Source organism: Anabrus simplex, chromosome 4 (assembly GCF_040414725.1).
Source record: "Anabrus simplex isolate iqAnaSimp1 chromosome 4, ASM4041472v1, whole genome shotgun sequence".
Classification (NCBI taxonomy): domain Eukaryota; kingdom Metazoa; phylum Arthropoda; class Insecta; order Orthoptera; family Tettigoniidae; genus Anabrus; species Anabrus simplex.
This window is the reverse complement of record NC_090268.1, coordinates 121,849,464-121,875,966: the sequence shown is the minus strand read 5'-3', so window position 1 is coordinate 121,875,966 and position 26,503 is coordinate 121,849,464. Positions and strand designations below refer to the sequence as shown.

At 39.7% G+C, this 26,503-nt stretch overlaps 1 protein-coding gene across 5 annotated transcripts in view; it reads right to left on the bottom strand.

Annotated features, from left to right (window-relative positions):
- LOC136871680 (dicarboxylate carrier UCP2) overlaps nt 1-26,503 on the bottom strand; it is a 118,068-nt gene that overhangs the window by 32,707 nt on the left and 58,858 nt on the right. For 4 of the 5 annotated variants that reach the window (XM_067145178.2, XM_067145181.2, XM_067145179.2 and 1 more), the window contains exons 2-4: nt 13,002-13,195; nt 7,052-7,269; nt 71-198 (exon numbers count right to left, since the gene is read on the bottom strand). In XM_067145178.2, coding sequence (XP_067001279.2) covers nt 71-198; nt 7,052-7,171 — 248 coding nt within the window. In that variant the 5' untranslated portion in view covers nt 7,172-7,269; nt 13,002-13,195. The remainder of the gene's footprint in view (nt 1-70; nt 199-7,051; nt 7,270-13,001; nt 13,196-26,503) is intronic. The other variant, XM_067145182.2, reaches the window with a different exon arrangement.

The window sequence follows — 26,503 nt, the reverse complement described above, 5'->3', positions numbered from 1 at the left end:
AAGGATGGATACAGCTCCTGAAATTAAAAGAGGTACCTCCTGCTTGTTACTGAAGTTTCCCATCACTTACCTTGCTCCTTCATGTCGTGCAATAGTTGCAATCGTGCCCACTAGTCCTTGGTATTGAACACTGGTTGTGCGCACCAGCACGGCACTGCCATTAGTCAATGCTACCAAAGGTCGACCTTCTCCTTGAATCTGTAATATCACATTGTGGAATGATAATGTACAATGGAGGTAAATTAATGTTGTAAATATTTAAACTAGATATTCCAGATGATATATTAATTTAAGGATATTCTGAAGGAAATTTGAATTGTATAGGAGATGTCTGTGAGGAATACCCTGTATTTAGAACATTATGATCTTAAACTGTAATGCTGCAAGTCTGCAGACAAAACACATGAATCAACATTGCTCTGATGGAATAAAGCTGGAAATTAGACCATGCCTAGACAACATGATAAGGAAAGATAATAGATCACCAGCAGAAATCACCAAGAAAACACAGAAAATAAACATTTTCCTGAGTGGGCTTACAAATTGTTAGGCCATAATGAATTTTTAAGGTTCACTAATGGTGACAATAATAATACCAAGGCAGCATATCTGGCAATGCTTAAAAGAGCTGAATGTTTGCAACAACCATACTGCTGTATGAAAAAAACAGAAGTTGTGTGCAAGTGGGTTGCAAGCTGTCCAAATGATTTGAAACAAAGAGAGGAATACAGCAAGGCAGTGCTTTGTCACCCCTCCTATTTATCACCATGATGGATGCCATAATAAAGGCACTACAAAAGAACGGGCAGAAGGACTTACAAGCTTTCGTCTTTGCATATGTCGTGGTGATCTGGAGTGAAACCAAAAAGGTTGTGGAGGAAATGCTGTGGAGATAGAGTGTAGAGTTTGAGAGACATGATTTAAATATCAGCAAGGCTAAGACAGTGGTGATGGGGATACACAGAGGAGACGATGAACCACAAATCATTCTAAATTACACCAATCTGGATAGTGTTCCAAAGTTTTAGAGTAGAGTGATCATCATCATTCTCATGATACTATATAAATGACACCAATTTGGACAATGTTCCAAAGTTTAAGTTCTTTGGTAGTGTGACATCAAAAGACAGCTTTGCACAATATGAGGTGAACAATTGAATTAGCAAGGCAACACAAATTTTACCACCAAGTAAGACAATTACTGTGAGACTATATCAATCCTATTATACCTCCATCTACACATATAGCCTGGAAATACCATATTAATGATACAAGACAACTCAAAATTCCAAGCTGAAGAAATTAAATTCCTTATGCACCACAATCCAGAAGTCCAGAAAGGATAAGATCAGGAACAAAAACAAAAAACAAAAATCTGAGAGGAGGAGCAAACAGGAGAGTCTCTACTACAAAAGATTCAGCAGGCAACACTGAAGTGGTTTGGCCATGTAAAAAGGTCGAGTGCCAGCGGAACTGCAAGTAGAGAGATGAAAGAGAAGTGAAAGGAAAAAGACCAGTAGACAGACCCAGAGAAAAATGGACTGATCTAGTAAAGAAAGATGTCGAGGAGAGAGGGAAAGACTGGGAGAAGGTTATGAGAGAAGAGTGGCTCATGGACAAAGATGGAGAAAGCTCGTATACCACACCAGGGTGACTGGAGTTGGTCAGTAAGAGTGAACGATTTTGATTGAACTGTGTGTTGTAGTTGTATTGGGTTTAATAATGTTATTGGTTTTACATTCCACTAAAGACAAGAGTTTTTGGGGACACCAAGGTGCCGGAATTTTGTCACATGGGAGTTCTTTTATGTGCTGATAAATCTACTGACATAGGGCTGATGTATTTGAGCACCTTCCAATACCACTGGAGTGAGCCAACTTGTACTCAGAAAGCCAGTGCCTTAACCATCTGAGTAGCTTAACCCAGCAGTATTAGGTTTATTGCAGTAAAAATTTCTAGAAGAGGTTACAATATTGGCTAGAACTTTCTAATCTGCAGCACTGTTACATGGGTGCAATTTCATTTCACTGTGATAGGTCTACGGTCTTCCTCAATGCATCCTGGAATTGTTTCAGGCTAAGGGAGAGAGAATACATATTTTGGTACATAACACAAAGGTAGTCTTTCATGAAACAAGTTCATGATCGCAATCACCAACATTTCTTCAATAACAACTTCTTTAGATATATTTATTTCCAAATGCTGCAATAGTTAAAAAAGCGATTCAGCTGAATGGCAGGAAACACTTTAGTAGCGTTCTTCTGGTTTTAGAGTAGGCCTACTGTAGATTAAATCTATTAATTCATCTGTAAATAAATAAATAAATAAATAAATAAATAAATAAATAAATAAATAAATAAATAAATATGCATGCATACATACATACATACATACATACATACATACATACATACATACATACATACATACATACATACATACATACATACATACATACATTTCAAAACCATGAGTACTATACAAATCCTCAAAGTTCATATGACATAAGAATACAAGTGTTTGTTCAATGACTAAGAATAAAGCATTTACAAAACAAAAACAAACATTTCCTAAATGTAGACAGTTTGAGACCTTGGCCATATTTATTTATTTATTTATTTATTTATTTATTCAAGTTAGAAGCAATACAAATTTTAAGAGCGTGAGTTAGTTATGTGTTATGATTTGATTTTCAGGTACATTGTTTGATACATATGTAAAGGTATTTATGTTCAGCTGATGATGACCAATTAGGGTCGAAACCGGTACTGTAGGCTAATTCTTAAAATAAACAGTATTGATAGGGTGGAAATCCTTTCTTATCTGTACATGTGTAATCTGTCAATACAGAACTAAACTCATAAATCAAGAATGCAGTCTGTTGTCTGAATATGAAGAGAAAAGTGTTGGAACAAACACAAACACCCAATCTCTGACCCAGAAGAATTAATTAGATGTGGTTAAAATCACCGATCCGGCCAGGAATTGAAACCGGGTTCTTCTGAAGCGAAGGCCTCAATGCTGACCATTTAGCCAAGGATTCTGACAAAACAAAATCAATATTGAGTTTTATTATTTATGTGTGTATGTTCAATCCTCAGCCCTAAGGCTTGTTGGATCCTCAACAGTTCTGCCATCAGCTGTCATAGATGGCCTGGGCATCACTGAAGAGGCATACTAAGGAAATGAGGAGTGAGGTAGTTTCCCATTGCTTTCCTCACTGAGCCAGGAGTTGCTATTACAAATCAGTCTGCCAAGCCCACTGAAATGCATGCACCAACTGACCCTATGAGCAACATTTTCACACCATTCATAGCAGGGACTGGTTGCATAAGGAATGGCATTACCAGCAGCATTACTCATACCTCAGTCACTTTCATATTGTCAAAGCCAAGGATAAAACTGAAACAGATCAATGAAAGTAACAAAATTGCTCTAGCTTATACCAGAAGACATAGTGCACTGTAAACACTAGGTCCTGCCAGCAAAGGCATTATTATTTCTATCAGTATTAAAATTCAAATATTGTAGTAGAATAAAGCAAAAAATCATTATTATTTTAGTTTCATTATTTCTATCAATTTTAACATGCAACTTTTGTAGTTTCAATTTGCCGCCTAATGTTTAAGGTCAGGCTGCCAGGTGCGCCACTGTCAACATGTCTCTCAGTTTAGTACGGGAAGATACGGAAGTGTCCAATATTATCTATAGTGTATTTGTGGATGCCATCTTAAAAGATGCAAGGAGTAAAAATGAAACTTTCTGTATTCTTCTTTATCCTCTGTTGCAAGTTCTCTCAGAATTCGCGCTGATGCCTTGAGCCAGCCTCTTACCCATTCCTTTCCTTCTTAATTTGCTTCTTCATCTAACGATTCATTAATGTCTTGCAGTAATATATTTGCAAATGTCTTTAAACACTTCCTTACGACATGCTTACGCCTTGACATGGTGCTGCTACTCTACTGTATGACTCTCTACTCCCGTATGAACTATACGAGTGTCAACTCTACCAGACAATGGTAGAGTACAGTAACTTTACAAAGGTAAAATTAAGTATATGCTCCTAATTCACTAATTTTACCTTTGTAAAGTGAAAACCGTCAATACGGAATGATTCTAATATCATGTAATAGAGTAGAGTAATGTAGCTACTCTACCCATGTAAACCAGCCATAATGAATAGATATACTGTATGGTATGTTGTGCAGTAAAAGCATGTTGAGGATAATAAAGTATGTTAAGAATTTGTGTGTATAATTGGTGCAGTGCTGTTCAGAATATAACAATGAGAACATTTTATCTAATTAAACATTAATCCAGTATAAATATAATGCACAATCTATGTTAAATACACTTCATGCTGTACTTGCACTGCATCTCTGAACCTAACTTACAACTAGGCTGGTCGAGTGGTACTCTTGTTTAGGCATATCCTGGGGTCAAGGTAGTAGAAATGAATTCCAGCACAATCAACTGCTATTTCTTAGAACAGACTTCTGGCACTCTATCACCTCTTATGACCAATAGGAATATTAAACACCAAGCATTATTTTTAATCTCTTTATTTTATATTTTAATCAAATAGAGCCATTTACCACCTACCTTGAACATGTTAATGAGATGCATTTTGATTACCAAGGGAGATGATATTTCATACAGTTACATTCTTCAGTGTTGACACCCATTAAATAATAATAATAATAATAATAATAATAATAATAATAATAATAATAATAATAATAATAATAATAATAATAATAATAGCCCGCCTCTGTGGTGTAGTGGTTAGCGTGATTAGCTACCACCCCCGGAGGCCCAGGTTCGATTCCCGGCTCTGCCACGAAATTTGAAAAGTGATACGAGGGCTGGAACTGGGTCCACTCAGCCTCGGGAGGTCAACTGAATAGAGGTGGGTTCAATTCCCACCTCAGCCATCCTGGAAGTGGTTTTCCGTGGTTTCCCACTTCTCCTCCAGGCGAATGCCGTGATGGTTCCTAACTTAAGGCCACGGCTGCTTCCTTCCCTCTTCCTTGCCTATCCCTTCCAATCTTCCCATCCCTCCACAAGGCCCCTGTTCAGCATAGCAGGTGAGGCCGCCTGGGCGAGGTACTGGTCATTCTCCCCAGTTGTATCCCCCGACCCAAAGTCTGAAGCTCCAGGACACTGCCCTTGAGGCGGTAGAGGTGGGATCCCTTGCTAAGTCCGAGGAAAAAACCGAACCTGGAGGGTAAACAGATGATGATGATAATAATAATAATAATAATAATAATAATAATAATAATAATATTCAGATATTATATTCAGATAAGACTATACATATTATTATACACTGCCACCCCCCCCCCCCCCAAATAAATCTTCACGCCTTTAGATATTCCTAACTAGAATGAACGAATGCATAGTAACATCGAGATTGGACTATTATGGCAATAACATGTCCCGTTTACATAAGAGAGGCTTCCCTGTCATCTGCATGTTTGCGAGGCATCAGTGTCAACTGAAAGGTATTAGTGCCTCAATTCAACGTGTGTGTGAAGGTTGGTCTGTGTACAATAGAGTGTTTACAAGCCATGGCTGATTGTACCGACTGAGATAGGCAACAGAAGAAACAGTTGTCGTTGAATGAAGTTACTCGCATACTTACAGTGCTTCAAGAAGGCTACTCACAGAGGTACATTGCCAGAATGCTAGGGGTTGCTCAGAATGCAATTTGGTACCTGTGGACAAATTTTCAGGAGGCTGGAAGGCACAAGCCGCCAAAAGAAAACAACCCCAAGACAGGATCATTTTGTACGTCTACAAGCTTACCTAAACTGCTAAGTTACAGCAGGAGTACTAGGGGTGCACCTACAGCAGGCTTTGGTGTACAAGTTAGTTAGCAGTCAGAAACAGACAAGACCAATTTAAGATCCTGATGACCAGCTCAAATACCTGCACTGTATGAACGACATCATAGCAGGAGACTGCAGTTTGCTACAGATCATCTGTGCTGGCAGCCAAGACGCTGACATCCTGTGCTGTTCTTGGATGAACCCTGCTTCACATTATATCATTCAGATGGTCGTCTGTTAGTCTGGAGAAGACATGGGGAGGTATTTCATCTGACAGTTGTACAGTCTACCAATGCTTATGGAGGTGGATCTGTTATGGTGTGGGCAGGCATAAGTCTTGACATGAAAACCGATTTCCTGACCATTCACAATGGATCCTTAATTGCTCGATGGTATATTGATGAGAATTTACTGGTGCATCTGAGGCAACTTCGAAATAATGCAGCATTCATGCATGATAATGCTAGAGTACACGATGCCAACATCATTCGGTGATTACTGCAAGAGTAACATGTGCAACGAAAGGAGTAGGCATCCAGATGTCTGAATCCAATTGAACAGGTCTGGGATCAACTAGAACAATGCATCCAAGTGAGAAATCGACCACTCCAAACATTATAAGCCCTTGAAATTGCCCTTTTTGTAAGAGTGAGGAAGTCTGCCTCAATGAAATGTGCAGCGTTGTGAAGCTCTTATCCAAGTGAGGGGTGGTAATATTCTATATTAAGACAATTACTACTTATCCGTTTTGGGATCAGGGATCATTTTATGACATGCTGTGCAATTATGTTGTGTCTAAAAAATGCCTTTTATTTCAGAAGGTTTTATTTTAAATGCATTTCTGGTTTTATTTCAAAATGTGTGCATATCAAGGAGGTATGAAAACATATTTGAGTAGTGTGTATGTGTAACACATAACTAATAAATGACTTCTTATATTTAGTTGCCAAGGAAAAGATAGCTGCACTGAGGGCTGTGTGAACCTATTAAAATGGCCATGAACACTTTTGACTCATTATAAAGATGTCCATGTTTTGTTTTGCATGAGGATTTGTCTAAATCTGGAAAGACTACCATAATGATTTGTACCTTTACTTTGGGAGAAGTAAGGCACCAATGTTGTGTGCGGCTCACAAAAACATTCACTTCAGACTTTAACCAAGATACATACCATCTAAAGTGGACTAATTCTATAAGCAATATTTAACAAAATACTATACCTGGAGACGAACTTTTGCTGTATCCAGAGGAAAAGTTGCAAAATCTGCTATGCAGGCAGCTGTACCAGCTGTCAATAACTTAATACCCAAAGGGGTGTCACTGTTGGGCAAGGGCTTCATACTGAAGAAAGTAGTTCAATGCAGGAAAGTCAGACAACAGCAGTTAGATATCTGGCTAATACCAAATCTCCTGAACCTCCAGAGTAATTCTACACCTGCTGAAGTGAACAAACAGTACACTGTCACTATTGGAAGTGTGCAAGATTTTTCAAGACAAGCAATCAAACATCAATTGGATTCTGAAGAACAAATTTTATACATGGCACAATTAGTGGAATTCATATAAAGTACAGATAAAATTTTACCAAAAGGAGGATTATTATATTGTATTATATTGCATGCTTCTTTTTTTTCTGTACTGGTGTAACTCTAGAACCGATATAACTAGTTTCATGTTCAGAACTGCCAATGCAGTCATTCTGTTGTTAAGTCTGCTCTAATGCATTTACAGTATACTGCTAATACTTTTCTTTTCACTTATTACGTTATTAAGAAGTCACAAATATATATATATATATATATATATATATATATATATATATATATATATATATATAAAATGCACAATACGCTTATGGAAACATTTTTTTGACACACAGTACACATTACCTCAGCACTTACTGTTTCCCTTTTGGTATGTGCTTATGTGATTAACCAAAGACTATCACTACAGAAACATCCATCCTTGTTCTCATTTCTGAATATAATTACCGGTACTCAGAGAACTTTCTAAGGGAAGAATGTACAGCTGCTCTAAAGAAAGAAGGAGCACATGAAATTGTGTAACTTCCTTGTAAATACTCTTTTCTCAGAAACATTTGAACTTCTAGATATGTTTGTTGAGGAAGGTGGTGGTGGTGGTGATTACTGTTTTAAGAGAATGTACGAGCCATCCTCTATTAACATAAATCAGAGGGAAAAATGGAAGGGCTCTGACACTTTGAAAAATTAAGGTATTGGGCATGAGAGGGTCATGAAGGACGTGAAAATGATTCGCAAACCTAATACCATTGGGGTTGAAAAAGATTACAAGAATTGACCACGGGAGGTTGAATAGGATAGATGAAAGTGAGGAGCCTAGCACAAGTAAGTGGAAGCAATGCTTGTATCTACATTGGAGGTGACGAAAATTAAGTGCGATTAAGTGTGAAGAACATACAATACCATCACTCATTCATTTTGTGAGTGGTTAATACAAAGTATTTTACTTGTACTCATTAAAAATTGCTTTTTAGATAACTTTTTTTAATGCACAGTTCATAAACATGGTTTTTGCACGTAGTGCAGAGCATCTTTGTATTCTTCCAGCACTTATTCATTTGGTACTTGTTGTAACCAAGGTTGAATTTTACAAAACACAACTTTTATTGCTTCACTTTATGATATTTACACAAATAACTGAAATTTATTTTGAAGCAAAAAGGAATATTGAATCTTGAGAAAAGTCTGTCTTTATACAATATGTACAGATTTACAGTCTTTATATACACTTCTATCTTGAAAAGATAGTCTTGGTGAATTGACACGTTGATAGTCGAGAACTATCTGGCACACTAACATAAATGTCTTTGAGAGTCCTTGTTGTTGAAGTGCCTGAATTCCTAAAAAGCAAGTTCAATTGATTGAAGAAATTCCACCTAGCGAAACTAAGGGAGCTTGCATAACTTAGGGAATGAAAATGGCTTGTAAAAGAATTACGGAACATAGGCAGCGGATACAGGTAAGGGAGACGGTGACCATAGGTGAAACCTCGTACTGCCAGAAATTCAGTCCACCTGGTCGAAGCACATTTTCAAGAGGAGTAGCCTCCGTGCTCGACGTAGGGTGTATTCTGGAGCTGGACACCGGGCAAGTGGGCAAGTGAGCAGGCAGGGAGCTCCTATTTATAGTACACTCGATGGTCAGGCACGCGCACTGAGGGCTGCGCGTCGAAGCTAGCAGAATGATACACAGGCGCGCGTGCAGCTGGCTGTCGGAGCGAGAAGGGAGCGCCGGACATACAACAGTACTGATTGTGTGCTTTGTACTCATCTCTTCCTTTTCACTGTTCTCTTCATCTGTCCTTATTGAATGAATGAATGACGTTTTCCATGTACTGAACGAAAAGTTCTTCACCCAGTTTCAGAATTATATTTCTGAGGCTTATTTTACTCAGATTTTAGCTTTGAAATTCATTCATGAGTTGATAGCAGCTAAGTCAGGGATGTTGTTTATAGTATGTACTAGCCATCAATAAGCACCAGAACAAATCAAACATATTCATTTAATCATACACTAGTGAGCAATTGAATTGGAGACAGCTGCTGTTCTGTTGAAATGGAGCTGTGGCAGATCCAGCATACATAATAGTACGGTGTGGCATGTGAGAGAGATATTGTCAGACCTCATACTAAGCAGAGGATGGATTAAACACAAGATCTCCGCGCATTCTACTGTGGCCTAATTCTTGGTATCGAAGTATGGATAGTTCTATCTCCCAAGTCATGCAGACACTAGGCTTGAATGTGAATTTGAGCGACTACTGTGGCGTATAATGTGCTAATGATAAAAGTCACCATGTGACAGCTCAGATGGTAAAGGTGGATAGACAGGCCACAGTCCAGCAGATCACTCGTGAATTCAATGCTGGACATACCAGCCAGAACAATCTCCTCACATGGGGTACTGAAGCCACCGTTCCACTAGGGTACTTCCACTCACCGCATGTTACAATACACAAAGAATGATGTTAGAAGAGGAACACTGCCATTGGACTCTCAACAATGCAAAAAGGTTGACTGGACAGATGAGTCGAGGTAACAGTTGACACATGTTGATGGCAGGAAATGAGTGTGTTGCAAAGCACATGAGGTAATGGTTCTGTCTTGCCTACAGGTATATTCCAGTCTGGTGGTGGTATCCTCCACATGGAATCAAACGAGATCCCTGATACATCTGCTAAGGCTCCTGGCCAACGAATGATACAGGAACCTGCTGTCAGTTCATGTCCACTCATTTGTTCACCTCCAATATCTAACATAAGACAGAAAGATAATATACCAGCTCACTGTTCCCAAATTGTAGCCAATCGGTTCGATGAACACTAGGCCTACATGGACACAAGGATGCTTGCCAGGCCCCCAACTGGAATAATGTTGAGAGAGATGTATAGGCACTGGAACTTACTCCGACCAATATCTGGAAAATTATGGAAGGCTATGCTGCAGTCATGGATCAGTATGGCTCCCCTTCCAGTGTCTCATAGAATCCTTGTCACACCACATTGCTGCCGCCATCAGGGCAAAAAGAGGTGCTATACACTACTGGCTAGGTAACTCTAATTCAATTGCTCATCAGAGTAGAATATAACCATCTCAAGAGTGTTGCTATTATTTGCTATTAGTAACCATCTTCCCTTGATAAAGAGTCAGGGACTTTCTCTATTCATGGTTTTCATGTCTATTATGATCTCAGACATTTTGCTTCTTACAAGATTAATTCATACCTTCATCTTTCAGCCGTCTGGTTCTGTGGCTAACTGGTTGGTATGCTGGTGGTTGATCAAGGGGCTTCAGGATAAGTTTTCCAGCTAGGATGGGGATATTTACCTCCACTGGTTAATTCCTCTGGCTCAGAGACTGAGTGTTTGTGCCACCTTCAACATTAGATTTCATTCTAGGTAGGGTGCCATCCTTGCAGACATGAGTGTCGCCCACGGTAGTCTACTCAAAAGACCTGCCTCCACAAATGCCATCATCATCATCATCATCATCATCATCATCATCATCATCATCTTTAACCTACTCTCAAGTTTCACTGAGATGACAATATTATCAGTTGTTATATTCTGTCTCCTAGTGCATCCTGCACTTAAGCAATGCAGTGAATGCATCCAACTCTTCAAACTCTGACTCCAAGAATTATGTTCCTTTACTTTCTAATTAATTGTATTACAATTTTGTAACACAATAAAAACTTATAAAACAGACTTTCTGAATGAAAAAAACAAAAGTTATATTCTCCACTGGACAGTAACAAATACAATGGACATAAACGTAAAATTTCTTTTAATAGTTATGATAAATGAAGAAGAAAATCATGGCTCATATTACATTTTGTCAATTGAATAGATGTATTTTGTCTGCCTATGAATATAATATGTTGAGTAAAATTTTCAATTATTTAATTTTTAAAAATTTATTTAGATCCCAGACTTGCGATGGTTAATTACGAGGGCTGTTTCTTTATTAGTGGCAACTATTAACCCATGAGGGGTTGCGTCCGGTCATTTCGACCATTTCCATTTATTTTGATCAATCCTTCCACGAACACTGTTTATTATACTTCCTCCCCCTCAGTACCTTTCAATGGACTCGTCCACACTTCTGTCACACTACTTTTATCCCTCTCCACTCCTTCAGTGAGTGACAAGCTGGCTATGCGGTCGTTTTGTTTGTACGCGACTCCTCACGTTACCTGTCTCCGGTCTATTCAACCATACATGACTCACAGCGTAGACTTGTTTATAATGCGGAAAGTGCACTGTTATCATTCATTGATGAGTAGAGGGAGAAGGAGCATTTTCTATATGTGTGTTAAATGAAATTAAACATTTTAAAAGTATTTTCCATACACAAAACTTTAATTTTTATTTTCAATTTAATCAGCAAAAGGCAATCTCATTATTATAATCTTCTTCTTCTGCCACCAGGCAGGCAAATACGAACAGTATAATTATAGTAAACTAACAAACTGAAGTGTAGGAGTACTTACATCTTCATGTAGTTAACAAGCTTAGTTTTAAAAACTGAGAATGAAAGGGCTCCTGATAAGTGCTCAGGGAGGCTATAGAAAAGCTCAACAAAATAATGCCACTGGAGTTACTGTTTTACTTAACAGATTGAATTTGTTTACACCACAATTTTTCCAGCTCTTCTTATACTGTGTGACAGTATATCAAGAGTTCAAGTTGGTGTAAATGAACTTATCAACTTTTCAGCTTGTACAACATAATGACTGAAGCTTTTACACAGAGATCATTTGGTAATGGAATATTAAAATACCAGTAGACCTGTATGCTTGACATTAATGTGGATAAACTGAAGAGTATATTCAGTGCTCTGTTTTGCAGGACACAGAATTTTCAGAACATTCTTTATTACAAGAAGCTTAAATATGGAACATGTTAAATCAGATGGCTTTCAGTTAGGACATAAAAATAACAATTTTGTGTGGCTATTTCTAGCTGAGTGCAGCCCTTGTAAGGCAGACCCTCTGATAAGGGTAGGCGGCATCTGCCATGTGTCGGTAACTGTATGTTATTGTTGTGAAGGATATTGTTATGTATGGTGTGTGAGTTGCAGGGATGTTGGAGACAGCACAAACACCCAGCCGCCGGGCCATGGGAATTAACCAATGTAGATTAAATTCCCGACCCAGCCGGGAATCGAATCCGGGACCCTCTGAACCGAAAGCCTGTATGCTGACCATTCAGCCAACGAGTTGGACAGTTAGAACTTAACAATACTCTTCAATAGTCTCCAACAAGCTTCGTATTTTAGTTAGTCAAATAAACTGTTAAGAATACCAGATACTTTAAGTGAACTTGGTTATATCAGCAGTAAAGAGTCAATGATTGAAATTGCATGGTGCTGAATTCACTTTATAGACAATTTCACACTGAAAGACAGAGTGAAATTTAGTTTGGCAAAAATCATGTGTACAAGGAACTGATATTGGACTAAAGATTTTCCATAATGTGCATTTTATAACAAAGTGTGTCTAAAAATTGTAAGGAAATTATTACTACATTTAAAGTACCTTATGAACTGCTTTGAAAACTAGATACATTTCTAATTTAAAACTTTTTTCTCTTATTCAGAAGGGATATTCTGATCATAACAAAACTTACCAGTTCAAATAATGGACGATGAATAGATGAATGTTGAAATAAGCCGTTTTTTCTAACAAAGTTGGTTTTCTCTGAAATCGTCGTTGAAGGCGTACTTAGAACAACGAGTGGCCTGATGTTTGCGCCCGTCCTGCAGGCGGAGGATCGCAATACTGCTCGTGAAGAGGAGCGCTTTAAGACGATAATGCATACTCCTGTAAACAGACAAGAAATTAAAGTCATTAGAAATTGTTAGCTCATATTTGAGTATGGTACCTATATCAGACTGTTATGACAGCCATTGATCAGTTAAAAGAATTCTTCAGAATATTCACAAAAGTTATAATAAGAAATTTGTAGGATGTATACAATTCAGTAGCTAAAACAAGCATATTAACACAAACATCCAAAGTTCGGCTAGCTATATCTCTTAATTCTTACATGGGGTCAATCAGCCTAACGTAGTCTACGTAATCAACTCAAGCAGAGATTCATAACCTGTAAACAAAGAAAGTGGTGACTGTATAGGATTTAGGATGCAGGGCCTTTACATCTTCATGCATAGCCTATCGTTCTACCATCCTGTAATTTAACTGAGAAAGAGTGAATAACTTGGCACTCTTTGTCTATCTTTGTAGTGATTAGTGTTTCAAGAGGAAGTACAACTGGGCAACCATCCTCTATTAACACTAATCAGAGGTGAAATAATAGAAGAGATATCAGCCACAGAAAGACAAGAGCCATGAAGGGTGTGAAAGTGAAATACTCCCTAGGATTCGCGAACCTAATATCGTCGGGGTTGGAAAAAACAAGAGTTGACCAAGGGAGGTCGGATAGGGTAGATGAAAATGAGGAGCCTCGCACGAGTAAGTAGAAGCAAAGCCAGGACTTAGCTAAGGGCCCCGTGGTCGCCAACCCACACTCCCAAGTTGAGAGCCCCTTTTAGTCGCCTCTTATGACAGGCAGGGAATACCGTGGGTGTTATTCTACCGCCTCCACCCACAGAGGGAGGTAACGTCGGGGTGGTGGTAATTATTGTTTTAAGAGGAAGTACAACTAGGAAGGGGTCCGACACTTCGAAAAATGAAGGTATCGGCCAAAAGAAGACAAGGGCCGTGAAGGGCATGAAAATGAAAGACTCCCTAGGCCTCCATACGTAATACCGTCGGGGTCGGAAAAGAACAAGAGTTGACCAAGAGAGGTCGGAAGGATAGATGAATGTGAGGAGCCTGGCACAAGTAAGTGGAAGCAATGCCAGGACTCAGCTGAGGGCCCCGTGGTCGCCAACCCACGCTCCAAACTTCAAAGCACTTGGGGCCCCTTTTAGTCGCCTCTTACGACAGGCGGGGGATACTGTGGGTGTTATTCTACCGCCCCCACCTACAGGCGTATAACGTCGGGGTTGGAAAAGAACAAGACTTGATCAAGGGAGGTCGGATAGAACAGATCGAAACAAGGAGACCAGCACAAGTAAGTGGAAGCAATGCCAGACTAAGCTAGGGGAACCACGGTCGTCCTGGTCTCCCTTTTAGTCGCCTCTTACGACGGCAGTTGATACCGTAGATATTCTAACGCCCCCACTCACAGAGGCTGAGAATGACTTCTTATAAACTCAATCAACATAAGTTTAGACTGAATTTGAAACATCAACTAGTTCCGAGATTCGAACACGAGATTCCCCATTAATAGACTAACTTCCACTTTAAGCGTGACACACAGAAAGAATTGTAAACGGGGAATACCTTACCTAGCAGCGTAAATAAAACTGGGTGTGTTTTTCTCGCTAACAGGACGGTAAAGCAGGTTCTCCAAGGTAGGTAGGCCTACTCACTGAAGTCGTAATTGCCGAGTCAACACCGGAAGCACATCGAGGTTAAAATTCAAATCATTCTACTGCTTTTGTTTGATAACCTCGTTTTTGACGCAGTTTTAGTTCATGGGTTAGACTTCACTTCTGGCGTTCCAAAAACGTTTTGAAAGATCGGTTCTCAGCTTGACGAGTTCCACGAGGAAGTCCAGCTTAGTTCTCTTTTATACATGCATACACCAACAGAAAGACCTCATATACAACACAAGCCCTAGGTTCGTGATATAAAAATATCTCCAACTATGTAGCAGTTCTGAACACGTGTGACTAATATTATGATTATTAGCAGTCCCCTACTTCTTTTCCGGAACCAAGTTAAATTAATTACCAGTATAATACCGTTATAATAATCCCAACATATCTTCACAGCAACGAAATCATACACGAGTACCCCACTTCGATATCGTTCTTCCAAACTGACTTCGCATCGCTTCTTTCCAATGATTAACGTTCTCATGAGAATCCATTGGTTAATTATTTGTTGTCATGGTAACCGTGACGGAGCTTGTGGAACAGATCTTTCTTGCTCCGTAGGTGGTGGTGACTATTGTTTTGAGGAAGTACAATTAGATAACCTTCCCCCCCCCCCTCCCCCTTTTAACTCTAGTTAGAAGGGAATAATGGTGGTGGTGATTATTAAGTCCAACACATCAAAGAATGAAGGTATCAGGGAAGAGAGAGAAGGGCTACGATAAGGTTGAACATTCTTTCAATTGAAAGACTATCGAGGCCTCGCAAACTATCGTCGGAGTTGGAAGAACTCTGATAGGAAAAGTGAAAGTAAAGTCAGATTCATCCAGTCCAGAGACCCTGTGGACGCCAACCCATGAATCCAAAATGAGACCCGCTGAAGGATATATCTTGTCTTTATTCACGTTACACTTGAAAGAAAGACTTTCAGCAGCGATACTACCTATCGGTGACATTCAACACCTGCAAAAGTTGTCTTTGAAGAGAGCAATGGATCTCTTCAAGACAAAGATATACCGAGCTCGATAGCTGCAGTCGCTTAAGTGCGGCCAGTATCCAGTAATCGGGAGATAGTGGGTTTGAGCCCCACTGTCGGCAGCCCTGAAGATTGTTTTCCGTGGTTTCCCATTTTCACACCAGGCAAATGCCGGGGCTGTACCTTAATTAAGGACACGGCCGCTTCCTTCCACTTCCTAGACCTTTCCTATCCCATCGTCGCCATAAGACATATCTGTGTCGGTGCGACGTTAAGCAAAATAGCAAGATAAAGATACAGACTATAATTATATGTGGGGTTCACTTAATATGGGAATATCTAACAAAATCAAATGTGAAGCACATAGAAAAACTAAAAGCAACGTTTCTGAAACGGGCTTCATACGACTCCAAGTACATACCCTCCAGACCAGTCTATGAGCTATGTGCAGAACCTATGTTTTTGGAAGATTTGCGCTTACAACTGCCTCTCCCAACTACACCAGCTTATAAAGATTACTTAGAGACCATCGCTGGAAAAAGTCAGAAATTTGGAGTGATTATGCCACAGATGCCATGGTTGTAAAGGAATGGACTGAAACAAATCATGAATTAGGACATCTTGTAACATGATACGCGGTGCATGGTTTTCACTACAAAATCTGTAGTTCAAAACCTTTTCATACTCCGACGGAAGGATGTACACCGGTATGTTCTCTTTGTCGGGAGATACGTGATCGACATCATGTGGAAAAATGCAAGAAAAGAAAAATATCCTTGATTCAATTTTGTAATGCCTAAATATTGTGAAATGACTATGTGTACATTTTATTATTAATGGCCGTTGACTGCATTAAAATATTATTTATTCTAGATACGGTATTATTCCACTCCAGTATTTAGCTGGAGTGGAATACTACGGATAACAATTAAGCAGACCGAGAGTGGAATTTTAATAGACCTCCTTTCTCGGTTATGTTCGCGCTGCTGAGTGCAACCGTTCCTTATTCATATTCGATCTGGAAATCGAATAAAAACCTATATAACGGATGGGAAGATACTGCACTAATCCCCACCGTGGGGTGGACTCAGAGAAGCTAATACGAATAATTTTTTTTTTTAATGTTTACAAATATTAGTAAAAATGTAGCGACGATTGTATGTAAAGCACTCAGATCAATGACGTGTAAAAGCTAGTAAAACCTGCAAATACTGAAATAATGTTCCTTCTATCGGTTGGAAATCGAGTATTATTCAAACTACCTAAAATAAAGTGTTGGATCTGAACTCACCCATAATACTCGCAGCCGGAAACACTTCTTTCGAAAGTAGCATCTGCTGTACTGTATAAATACTATAACCTCCATAACTAACAGCAAAATAAGTGCATTTTCTTTCCTTTAATTGATGATTTTATTCTACGAGGTGATGGAAGTCGTCTTTCCTTTCGTCTACAATCATGAGTAGTATGCACTAAATGTTAACGTCCTAAATACTGAATTATAAAAGAAACATGATTAAATTCGGTTATTTCGATGGAACATTATGTTCTCACAATCAGTTACCTGTTCTTTTATTATCACTGATCTTAAAATCAGGAATATTTATTGCATATTATAGGAACAGGACAAAGGAATTCTTACAAAATGTTAATATTTAATCGATTTTTCTCATATCAGTGTACAGTATTGGTATATTGATCCGCGGGATGCATGTTTCAGTTCTGGAGCACCGTGTCACATCTTTCAGTGGCGATATCGATTTCATAATATTTATTGCCTGAATTGCTCCCACTGTCACACAGAGATCGAGAGAGAATTATTTTTCAACTGCTTCGACTGAAAATCTGCAGTCGTTCTGATTTTTGACAACCTCTCTACAGTGAGAAACTGATTGTTATTCAACTGATTGTCTTCCAATTTTTGCATTGTCGTTTTCATAGTACTCCATAAACCTCTGGGATAGTTAAAATAAGTAATATAGGCCTTCCTCAAAAGTTACTGTACCGTTTCTGTTTCCTCGCTTAAACACGGGCGCGATTGTTACTTTCGTCCAATGAGAGGATCCGCCACGCAGGTTTCAAATGAATTAGTGTAGGCGTGTTTCAAGCAGTCACTTCATACCTCTTACCACTGCACTTCATCTTGTCTGATCGAATTTCATATTAAAATGTGTGAAAATGATTAAGTGATTTCGTGCATGGTCAAACAATAAAGATAAACCGCGAAGTCGTTCCGCAACACAAAACATGTTTGACATTGTGTGTTCGTCACATTTGTTGCAGACGCCAGCACATTCCTTTGGTGGACGCCGAGTCTGTGGTATTCCATCCTCAGTAAATCATTCAACTGTTACCCATATCACCTCCTTTCACCATTTTTCTATTGTCACTGCGGCTAGGTTCCATTGCGCTGATGGCAATAGCTGTACGTTGGATGAACAGTATTCTTAGTGTTACCCACAGGGTTGCCAAATAACAATTCAGTGGAGGGATATTGGACATTTCACTTTCGATTAATGTTATTAGAAATTTTATTTAGCTTCCCGAATAGCAGAAGAAATTTTAAATACCTATATTTTTCTTTGTAAATAGGACAATTCAATCATTTTACTAAGAAAACAACAATATGCAACAACACAAGACATTCCATGACAGTAAATAAACTCAATATAAACTGTTAGAGAATACTGAACTGGTCCGGCCCCGCGGGCAACGGGCAACGCGTCCGCCTGTCACCCGGCGGCCACGGGTTCGATTCCCGGCCGGGTTAGGTGTTTTTAATTGTAAATTATTAATATCCTTGGCCTGGGGACTGGGTGTTTGTGTCGTCCTTAACGTTCCTTTCCTCACATTCAACACTTTACACTTCCGTAATTACAATTACACGCAGGTTCATATCATATGGTGTAAGTAGTGGCAAAAGATCTACAGAGGCGACGTCACGAACAAATATCAATAAAAAAATATTTAAAAACATTGAACTGCAGATATCCGAGCTATACACAGCTGTAAATAAGAAACGAGAGAAAACATGTATAACAAAAATTGATTCCAGTGGTCCATGGAAAGGAAGAACTATGACAGTACCTTAGAGTTCTGGAATGAAGTGCTGTTATATACGTTTAGTATTATTTTGTCCAATGCTAGAAAGATCTTTCAGCCAATTAAATATGTTAAAATATCCCTGTTTGATAGAATGTCTACCACTGCACAATTCAGCAGTCGTCCGCAGCCACCCCGGCCAATGGAAAGGAAGAGGAGGACATTTTTTCCCAAGCCCGCCAGATCGCCAGATTTAACACCACAGGACTTCTTTCTGTAGTGCCATTTTAAACAAGTAGTCTACGCACAACAGCCGGAAGATCCTGAGAGCCTTCGAAATCTAATTACTAGGGCCCGGATTTTTTTAAAATGCATATGCGCATATGCAATTGCATATTTTGATATATTTTGAGGGTTAGTGCATATTCTAGACGTAACAGCATATTCCGGTATATAATGTCTGAATTTAAGGATAATTACAAGAACTACTAAAATAAATCTGTATTGTACGTCCCTAGCTAGTTGCCTATTTTATGTGCATCCCTCGCTAGTTGGTATTTTCGATTGTCTGTGTAACGGCATTTTACTTTCACAACTGACAATGGCAACAGATAGCTTAGGTGTGGGTAGGCAGGCTGGACTTCCCTGAATTCCTTTCTCTATCACAGCAGGTAATAATCTCAGGGGGCTGGGCACTTGGTCAGGGCAGAAGTATCTTCAGTTCACTAGTTACGTTCCATTTTAGTGCCCTGCATCTCATCTCTAAAAGTGTTAGTTTTTAAAAAATGCCTAAGGAAAAGAGCAGCAGAAGAAATTTACTAAATCAGTGGGTGTCGGGTAATAGGGACTATTCAACAGATGGTGTCATCGTGTACTGTCAAGTTTGCTCAAAGGAAGTGAAATGTGAAAAGAAATTTCAGCTTGAACAGCATTCAAAAACAACTGCACATATTATAGCAAAGGACGAGAAGAACAGCACACCACAACTACTTCTTACACAGGTAAAGCCCAAGTCCTGTAGTCTTAATACATTTTCAAATGATCTTTGTAGGGCTTTCGTATGCAGCAACATTCCATGGAATAAATTAAACAATTCAGTTCTGCGATCATTTCTCGAGAAATATTGCGTAAATCAAAAAATACCAGATGAATCAACTCTTAGGAAAAATTACCTACCTCCGCTATATGAATCTACCCTGGAATTGATCCGTTCTGATATCGGAAGGAACTGTGTCTGGATATCGGTGGATGAGACAACGGATTCGTGTGGCCGTTACATACCAACTTTCGTGGTTGGTAAATTACATCCAGACGAACCCGGTAAGCCACATCTTCTTGCTTGTAAAGTACTAGAGAAAACCAACCATAGCACAATAGCAAGATTTGTAAATGATTCTCTGCGACTATTGTGGCCATCTGAAATTGAGACTAATTGTTGTAAAGTGCTTGTACTACTCACAGATGCAGCTTCGTACATGTTGAAAGCAGCAAAGGCCCTCCAAGTATTTTATTCAAAACTCATACACGTAACCTGTTTAGCGCACGGATTACACCGCATTGCAGAAGAAATACGCGCACAGTTTCCAGCTGTTAACAATTTAATTGGATGTGGGAAGAAACTGTTTTTGAAAGCACCAGCTCGTGTCAAGCTCTACAAAGATTGTCTACCTGAAGTTCCTTTGCCACCTGAACCTGTCCTGACAAGGTGGGGGACATGGTTATCTGCAGTATCATTTTATCAGGAACATTTTAATGAAGTGAAAGAAGTGGTTACAAAACTTGAAGATGAACATATTGCGTGTGTCCGTGATGCAAAAGGTGTGTTTGAAACCGCTACTGTTTATCAAGATGTGAATTTCATTCATGCACATTTTTCTAAACTTCCAAAAGCCATTGAGAGCTTAGAATCTTCTGGTACTCCCCTCCAGAAATCACTTGATCTCGTTGAAAAAGCTGCATCTTCGTTGAATTACGCTCCAGGCGAAATTGGAGAGAAGATTAAATGCAAGTTAGAAAAGGTGTTGAATTCGAACCCAGGACTGAAGAAGATTAAGTTAATTAGTCAATACTTGAGTGGAACTAGGGTATCCTTGCCAGATGTATGCTCCGAAACGTTGGTGCCCATGTATAAGTACTGTCCAATTACGTCAGTTGATGTAGAACGATCAATTTCAACCTATAAACTCATTTTGACGGACAACAGACATAGTTTGTCTCCAGAAAACATAGAAAGACTACTAGTTACCTATTGTGATGCTTCTTTTTGCAATAAATGATACCTGTAAATAGGTAAGTGAATAAAATTGCATGTTTTTAAGAGCATATTTCCTTATTTTCCGTGCATATATTGTAACTTTTTAGTGCATATTTGCATGCATATTTTCAGGTTTTTTAGTGCATATAAATCCGGGCCCTACTAATTACAGAGGCCTGCAGATCCGTTACACCTTAAATTCTCTAGCGAGTCAGTCTCAATTTAACGGCGTGCCCAAGTATGCATTAATCAAGGTCACCATTTCGAGCACATACAGCGTTAGCGAACTTGTGTTCACATACTTCAAGTTCCTTCCACCGGCCATTCTGTTCCCGTTGGGACCTGATCACCAAACGGGCCTTTTCAGGGCCACATACACATCCAGTCGCTCGAAACATTTATGCGAGGCAACATGACCGTGAAGTAAGGCGAAATAGTTATGCCCTTTTAAACAACAAGCAGCAACAAGCAAGTAAGATGAAATTTAAAAAACAAACATCTAAAACACCGGCACCTCCACGGATTCGAACCAGTTCGCACTTAATCCGCCCGCTCTTGAATTATTCACAACCGAGCTAAAGAGGGATATACAGTAGGTGGTTACCGGAAGATTACACTTTATCCAGTGCCTACTCTAGACGTAGACCTAAAGCACACTTCCACGTGTTTAAAGGTTGCATTCGCTGTTGCGAATGGCTAATGAGTTCATTCAGGAGCACTTCTACTTCCTAATCTATGGCAAAAAGCCGCCAGAGCTCTACGGAGTGTGCTCAATAACATCCGTAACACGTGCACATCGGCATTGCCCGATGTTTGTATACTGTCTATAAAATGCGTGTGTGCGAAGTGTGGCCTAAAGCTACATTCACAAGGGGCAGAAGACTCGCACTGTATATTATATGCCTTGCCTGGTGGCCATGGTCGTTACGTTGTAAAGTGTATAAGAGAAGACAGAGATAGAAGATTACGCAATCATGTATTGTCGCTCAGTGTGAAAGGAAAGAAAAAAAAGCAACAGTAAATGCGGTCATCTCAACAACAATGGATTATTCTTAATGAAACCTAACCTTAATGTTTGCTGTATGTTGCACAGTATTATTTTCCTTTCCTGATTTGAAGCCTTTGTTCATCCATGATTGATAATATCGATTATTTTAGGAATAATAATAATAATAATAATAATAATAATAATAATAATAATAATAATAATAATAATAATAATAATAATAATAATAATAATAATTAAAAAACCAAACCCCACGGCACTTAACGCCCTTGAAAGGGCCTTGGCCTGCCCAGCGGCCGCTGCTCAGCCCGAAGGCCTGCAGATTACGAGGGGTCGTGTGGTCAGCACGACGCATCCTCTCGGCCGTTATTCTGGGTTTTCAAGACCGGAGCCACCATCTCACCGTCAGATAGCTCTTCAATGCTAATCACGTAGGCTGAGTGGACCTCAAACCAGCCCTCAGGTCGAGATAAAAATCCCTGACCTGGCCGCAAATCGCACCCGGGGCCTCCGGGCGAGAGGCAGGCACGCTACCCCTACACCACGGGGCCGGAATAATAATAATAATAATAATAATAATAATAATAATAATAATAATAAGCTGAACATTGTAAGTCCTTGAATACAAGCACGACTGGAAGGGAAAGATACTTTATTTTTTATTCGCAAAGCGTATATGGTACAAATAATGCATATATAAAATATGACAATACATATTTTATTACGAAATAATATACAAGATGAGGTTCTTCCGTACTAAAGTCCGCTCACTTTTTGTTAATATTGTGTTTGTTTGTTTGTTTGTTTGTTTGTTTGGTTACAAGCATTTGAGATCGTACCAGGTCGTGACGTCAAAAGGAAATACATCTATTTGTCAATAAATATAACAAATATCCATTCTCTTGTTGTCACTAGAGATTAACGCGTTTTACGAGCTGCTGACGGACGACGCATGACTCTCATATTACGAACGAACCTCACAGTCACTAGAATCACTCAGTTTTCACCAAATTTAGCAGTGGTTGTTGTTTCTTCACTCTCAAGAGTATCTCGCTCCATCTGGTTAGCCTTTGGTCCAAGAGGTCCCGAGTTCGATTTCCGGTCGGGTCGGTTAATTCTTCTGGCTAGGGAGCTGGGTGTTTGTGCAGTCTTCAATATTAAAATGCATCATAGGTAGGGTCCCTTCCTCACAGATGCACAGATCGCCTATACGGCGTCAGATTTATATTCCTGCACCATGGTCACAAGCTATTACTATTTTACTCAAGAGTTTAGGAAATGAAGTGTTGTGCGATATTGTCAGATATAGTGTTGACAGTACTTTATTGTCTTGTGATATTGCCTATATACGTTATGTCTATTACTTTCATTAATCTACCTGTCTGTCTCATTATTATTATTATTATTATTATTATTATTATTATTATTATTATTATTATTATAGTAATGGAGGGCTGGTGCTAGTCTTTCGTCGTGTTGACGCCCATGGGAGACAGCGTGCCTGTGAAAATGGCGCCCCAAATTAGGATGAAATACAATGTTGAAGGCGGCGTAAGCACCCAATCTCCAAGCCAGATAAAATGACCAATGACTGTTGAAATACCCGAACCGGCCGAGAAACGAATCCGGGACCCTTTGGACCAAAGGCAGCATGCTAATAGTTAGCTACGGAGTCTTGACAATCACTATGATGAATGGTAAGAATGTGCCGCCTGTAAAGCGAGCTGGTGTGTGCATTTCAATCAATCAATCAATCAATCAATCAATCAATCAATCAATCAATCAATCAATCAATCAATCAATCAATCAATCAATCAATCAATCAATCAATCAATCAATTTGAATTTAGGGCTGGCACCCAGGTGGCAGATTTCCTATCAAACATTTACTTAGCCTTTTGATAAATGTTTCCAAAGAACTTCGAAATTCATCGAACATTTCTCTTGATAAATTATTCCAAACCTTTAGTCCTGTAAATTAATATTTTCCCCAATTTTTTTCCTTGAATTCGAACTTCATTTTTATATTTTTTTATATTTCTACTTTTAAAAACTACGCTCGAGCGTATTCGTCTACTAATGTAATTCCACGTCATCTCTCCAACGACAGCTGGGAACATACTGCTTAGTCCAGCAGCTCCTCTTCTTTCTTCCAAGTCTTCCCAGCCCAAAATTTGTAACATTTTCGTAACACTGCTTTCTTTTGGATCTTTTCCAATTCTCGTATCAAGTAGTCCTGCTGTGGGCCTTACCAGAGACTGTCCGGCTCCATAGATAAATGGTTAGCGCGTGGCCTTTGGTCACAGGGGTCCTGGGTTCGATTCCCGGCAGGGTCGGGAATTTTAACCATAATTGGTTAATTCCGCTGACACTGGGGCTGGGCGTATGTGTCGTCTTCATCATCGTTTCACCCTCACCACGACATGCAGGTTGCCTACGGGTGTCAAATCAAAAGACCTGCATCTGGCGAGCCGAACTTGTCCTCGGACACTCCCGACACTAAAAGCCATACGCCATTTCTTTTTTTACCAGAGACTTATGTGCACTCTCCTTTACATTCTTACTTCTTCTTCTTAATTTGTTTACCCTCCAGGGTTGGTTTTTCCCTCGGACTCAGCGAAGGATATCACCTCAACCGCCTCAAGGGCAGTGTCCTGGAGCGTGAGACTCTGGGTCGGAGGAGGATGGGGAGGATGACCAGTACCTCGCCTAGGCGGCCTCACTTGCAATGCTGAACAGGTTCCTTGTAGTGGGAATCGGAAGTTTTGGAAGGAATAGGCAAGGAAGGAAGGACACGGCCGTGGCCTTAAGTTAAGTACCATTCCAGCATTTGTCTGAAGGAGAAGTGGGAAACCACGGAAAACCACTTCCAGGATGGCCGAGGTGGGAATCGAACCCACCTCTACTCAGTTGACCTCGCGAGGCCGAGTGAACCCCGTTCTAGCCCTCCTACCACTTTTCAAATTTCGTAGCAGAGCCGGGAATCGAACCCGGGCCTCCGGGGGTGGCAGCTAATCACGCTAATCACCACACCGCAGAGGCGGACTACATTCTTATTACAATCCCTAAATGCTCACATAACCATGTAAAGAGATCTGTTCCCTTTCCTAAACAATCTCGTTAATATGATTATCCCAATGAAGATCCTTCCTTATATTAACACCTGTGTATTTATTTAGTGTTCCCCTTGAACTACTTTCACCCCAAAAACACAGTAATTAAAACTGAGAGGTTTCTTCTTCTTGGTGAAACTTACAACCTGACTTTTCCTCCCATTCATCATCATTTCGGTGGACTTGGCAGACTGATGTTCACCCGAAAGGACGTGGGTTCGATTCCCCGCCAGGGAGTCGAAAAATTGAAAAAACGAGACTTCCATTTCCGGAGGTGCACATGCCCTGAGATTCAATCAGCCTACACCAAAAATGAGTATCAGGTTAATTCCTGGAGGCAAAGGCGGCCGGGCGGAGAGCTAACCACTCTACCCCACTAAGTGCCGAGGTTACGGATAGTGGAAGCCTTTACCTTCCACCCCTCCCAGCGCCTTCATGGCCTGTACGGATATGATTTTGCTTTTCTGTTTTTTTTTGGCAGACTGATGTGTAGTAGTACCACCCGCCTCAGTGAGGAAATCAACAGGAAATTACTCACTGTTCACTTTCCTACTGTGCCCCTCAGAGACACCTAGGCTTTTTATGGCAGCTGATTATGAAACTGTTGGTGATCTGATCACCATGCCAACATTCACGCTCCCGTTGTCCACCATGTCCCAAGGAACAACTAAATATGGTGCTATGCAAATGGTAACATGCAAGAGTAAAGCCCCATTCACAATGCAAACGTAACGTAACGTAAAGTTAAAATTAACGTTACCTTAGAAGTTAGCGGCCATCTTATCTAATGGATCCATTCACAATGCGCCGACGTAAACTTAACTGCGAGTCCGTAAAATTAAGGGATTGCAAACTCCAAGCTCTTGCGGTTAATTTTACGTTAACTTTAAGAACCAGCCAATCAGAGCAGAGGTAAACATTGTGTGTTGAGCACGATATAATGACTTCTTTCGACGAAACACTTGTAATTCTCTTTCAAAATAGTCTTTGTGTATAGGCTATGTATGATAGAAGGAAAAAGAATTACAAATACGCTGTACCGAAAAATAATAGGTGGAAATTAATATCCTGTAGTAATGAAATCTGAGAATAAATGGCGGGGGACAAGCTCGCAGCGCTGGCAAACGGACGAGAGACAATCCCTGTCATAAATAAAACAGTGTCCCTGTATATTTCTTAACATTATGACGGACTACTAGTTTACGAAAACGATATCATCCAAACAAATAGATCCAAACATCTCATCGGGGTGTGATAGATAGGGACATAGATGTCGGTAAAGGAGACCTTACATTT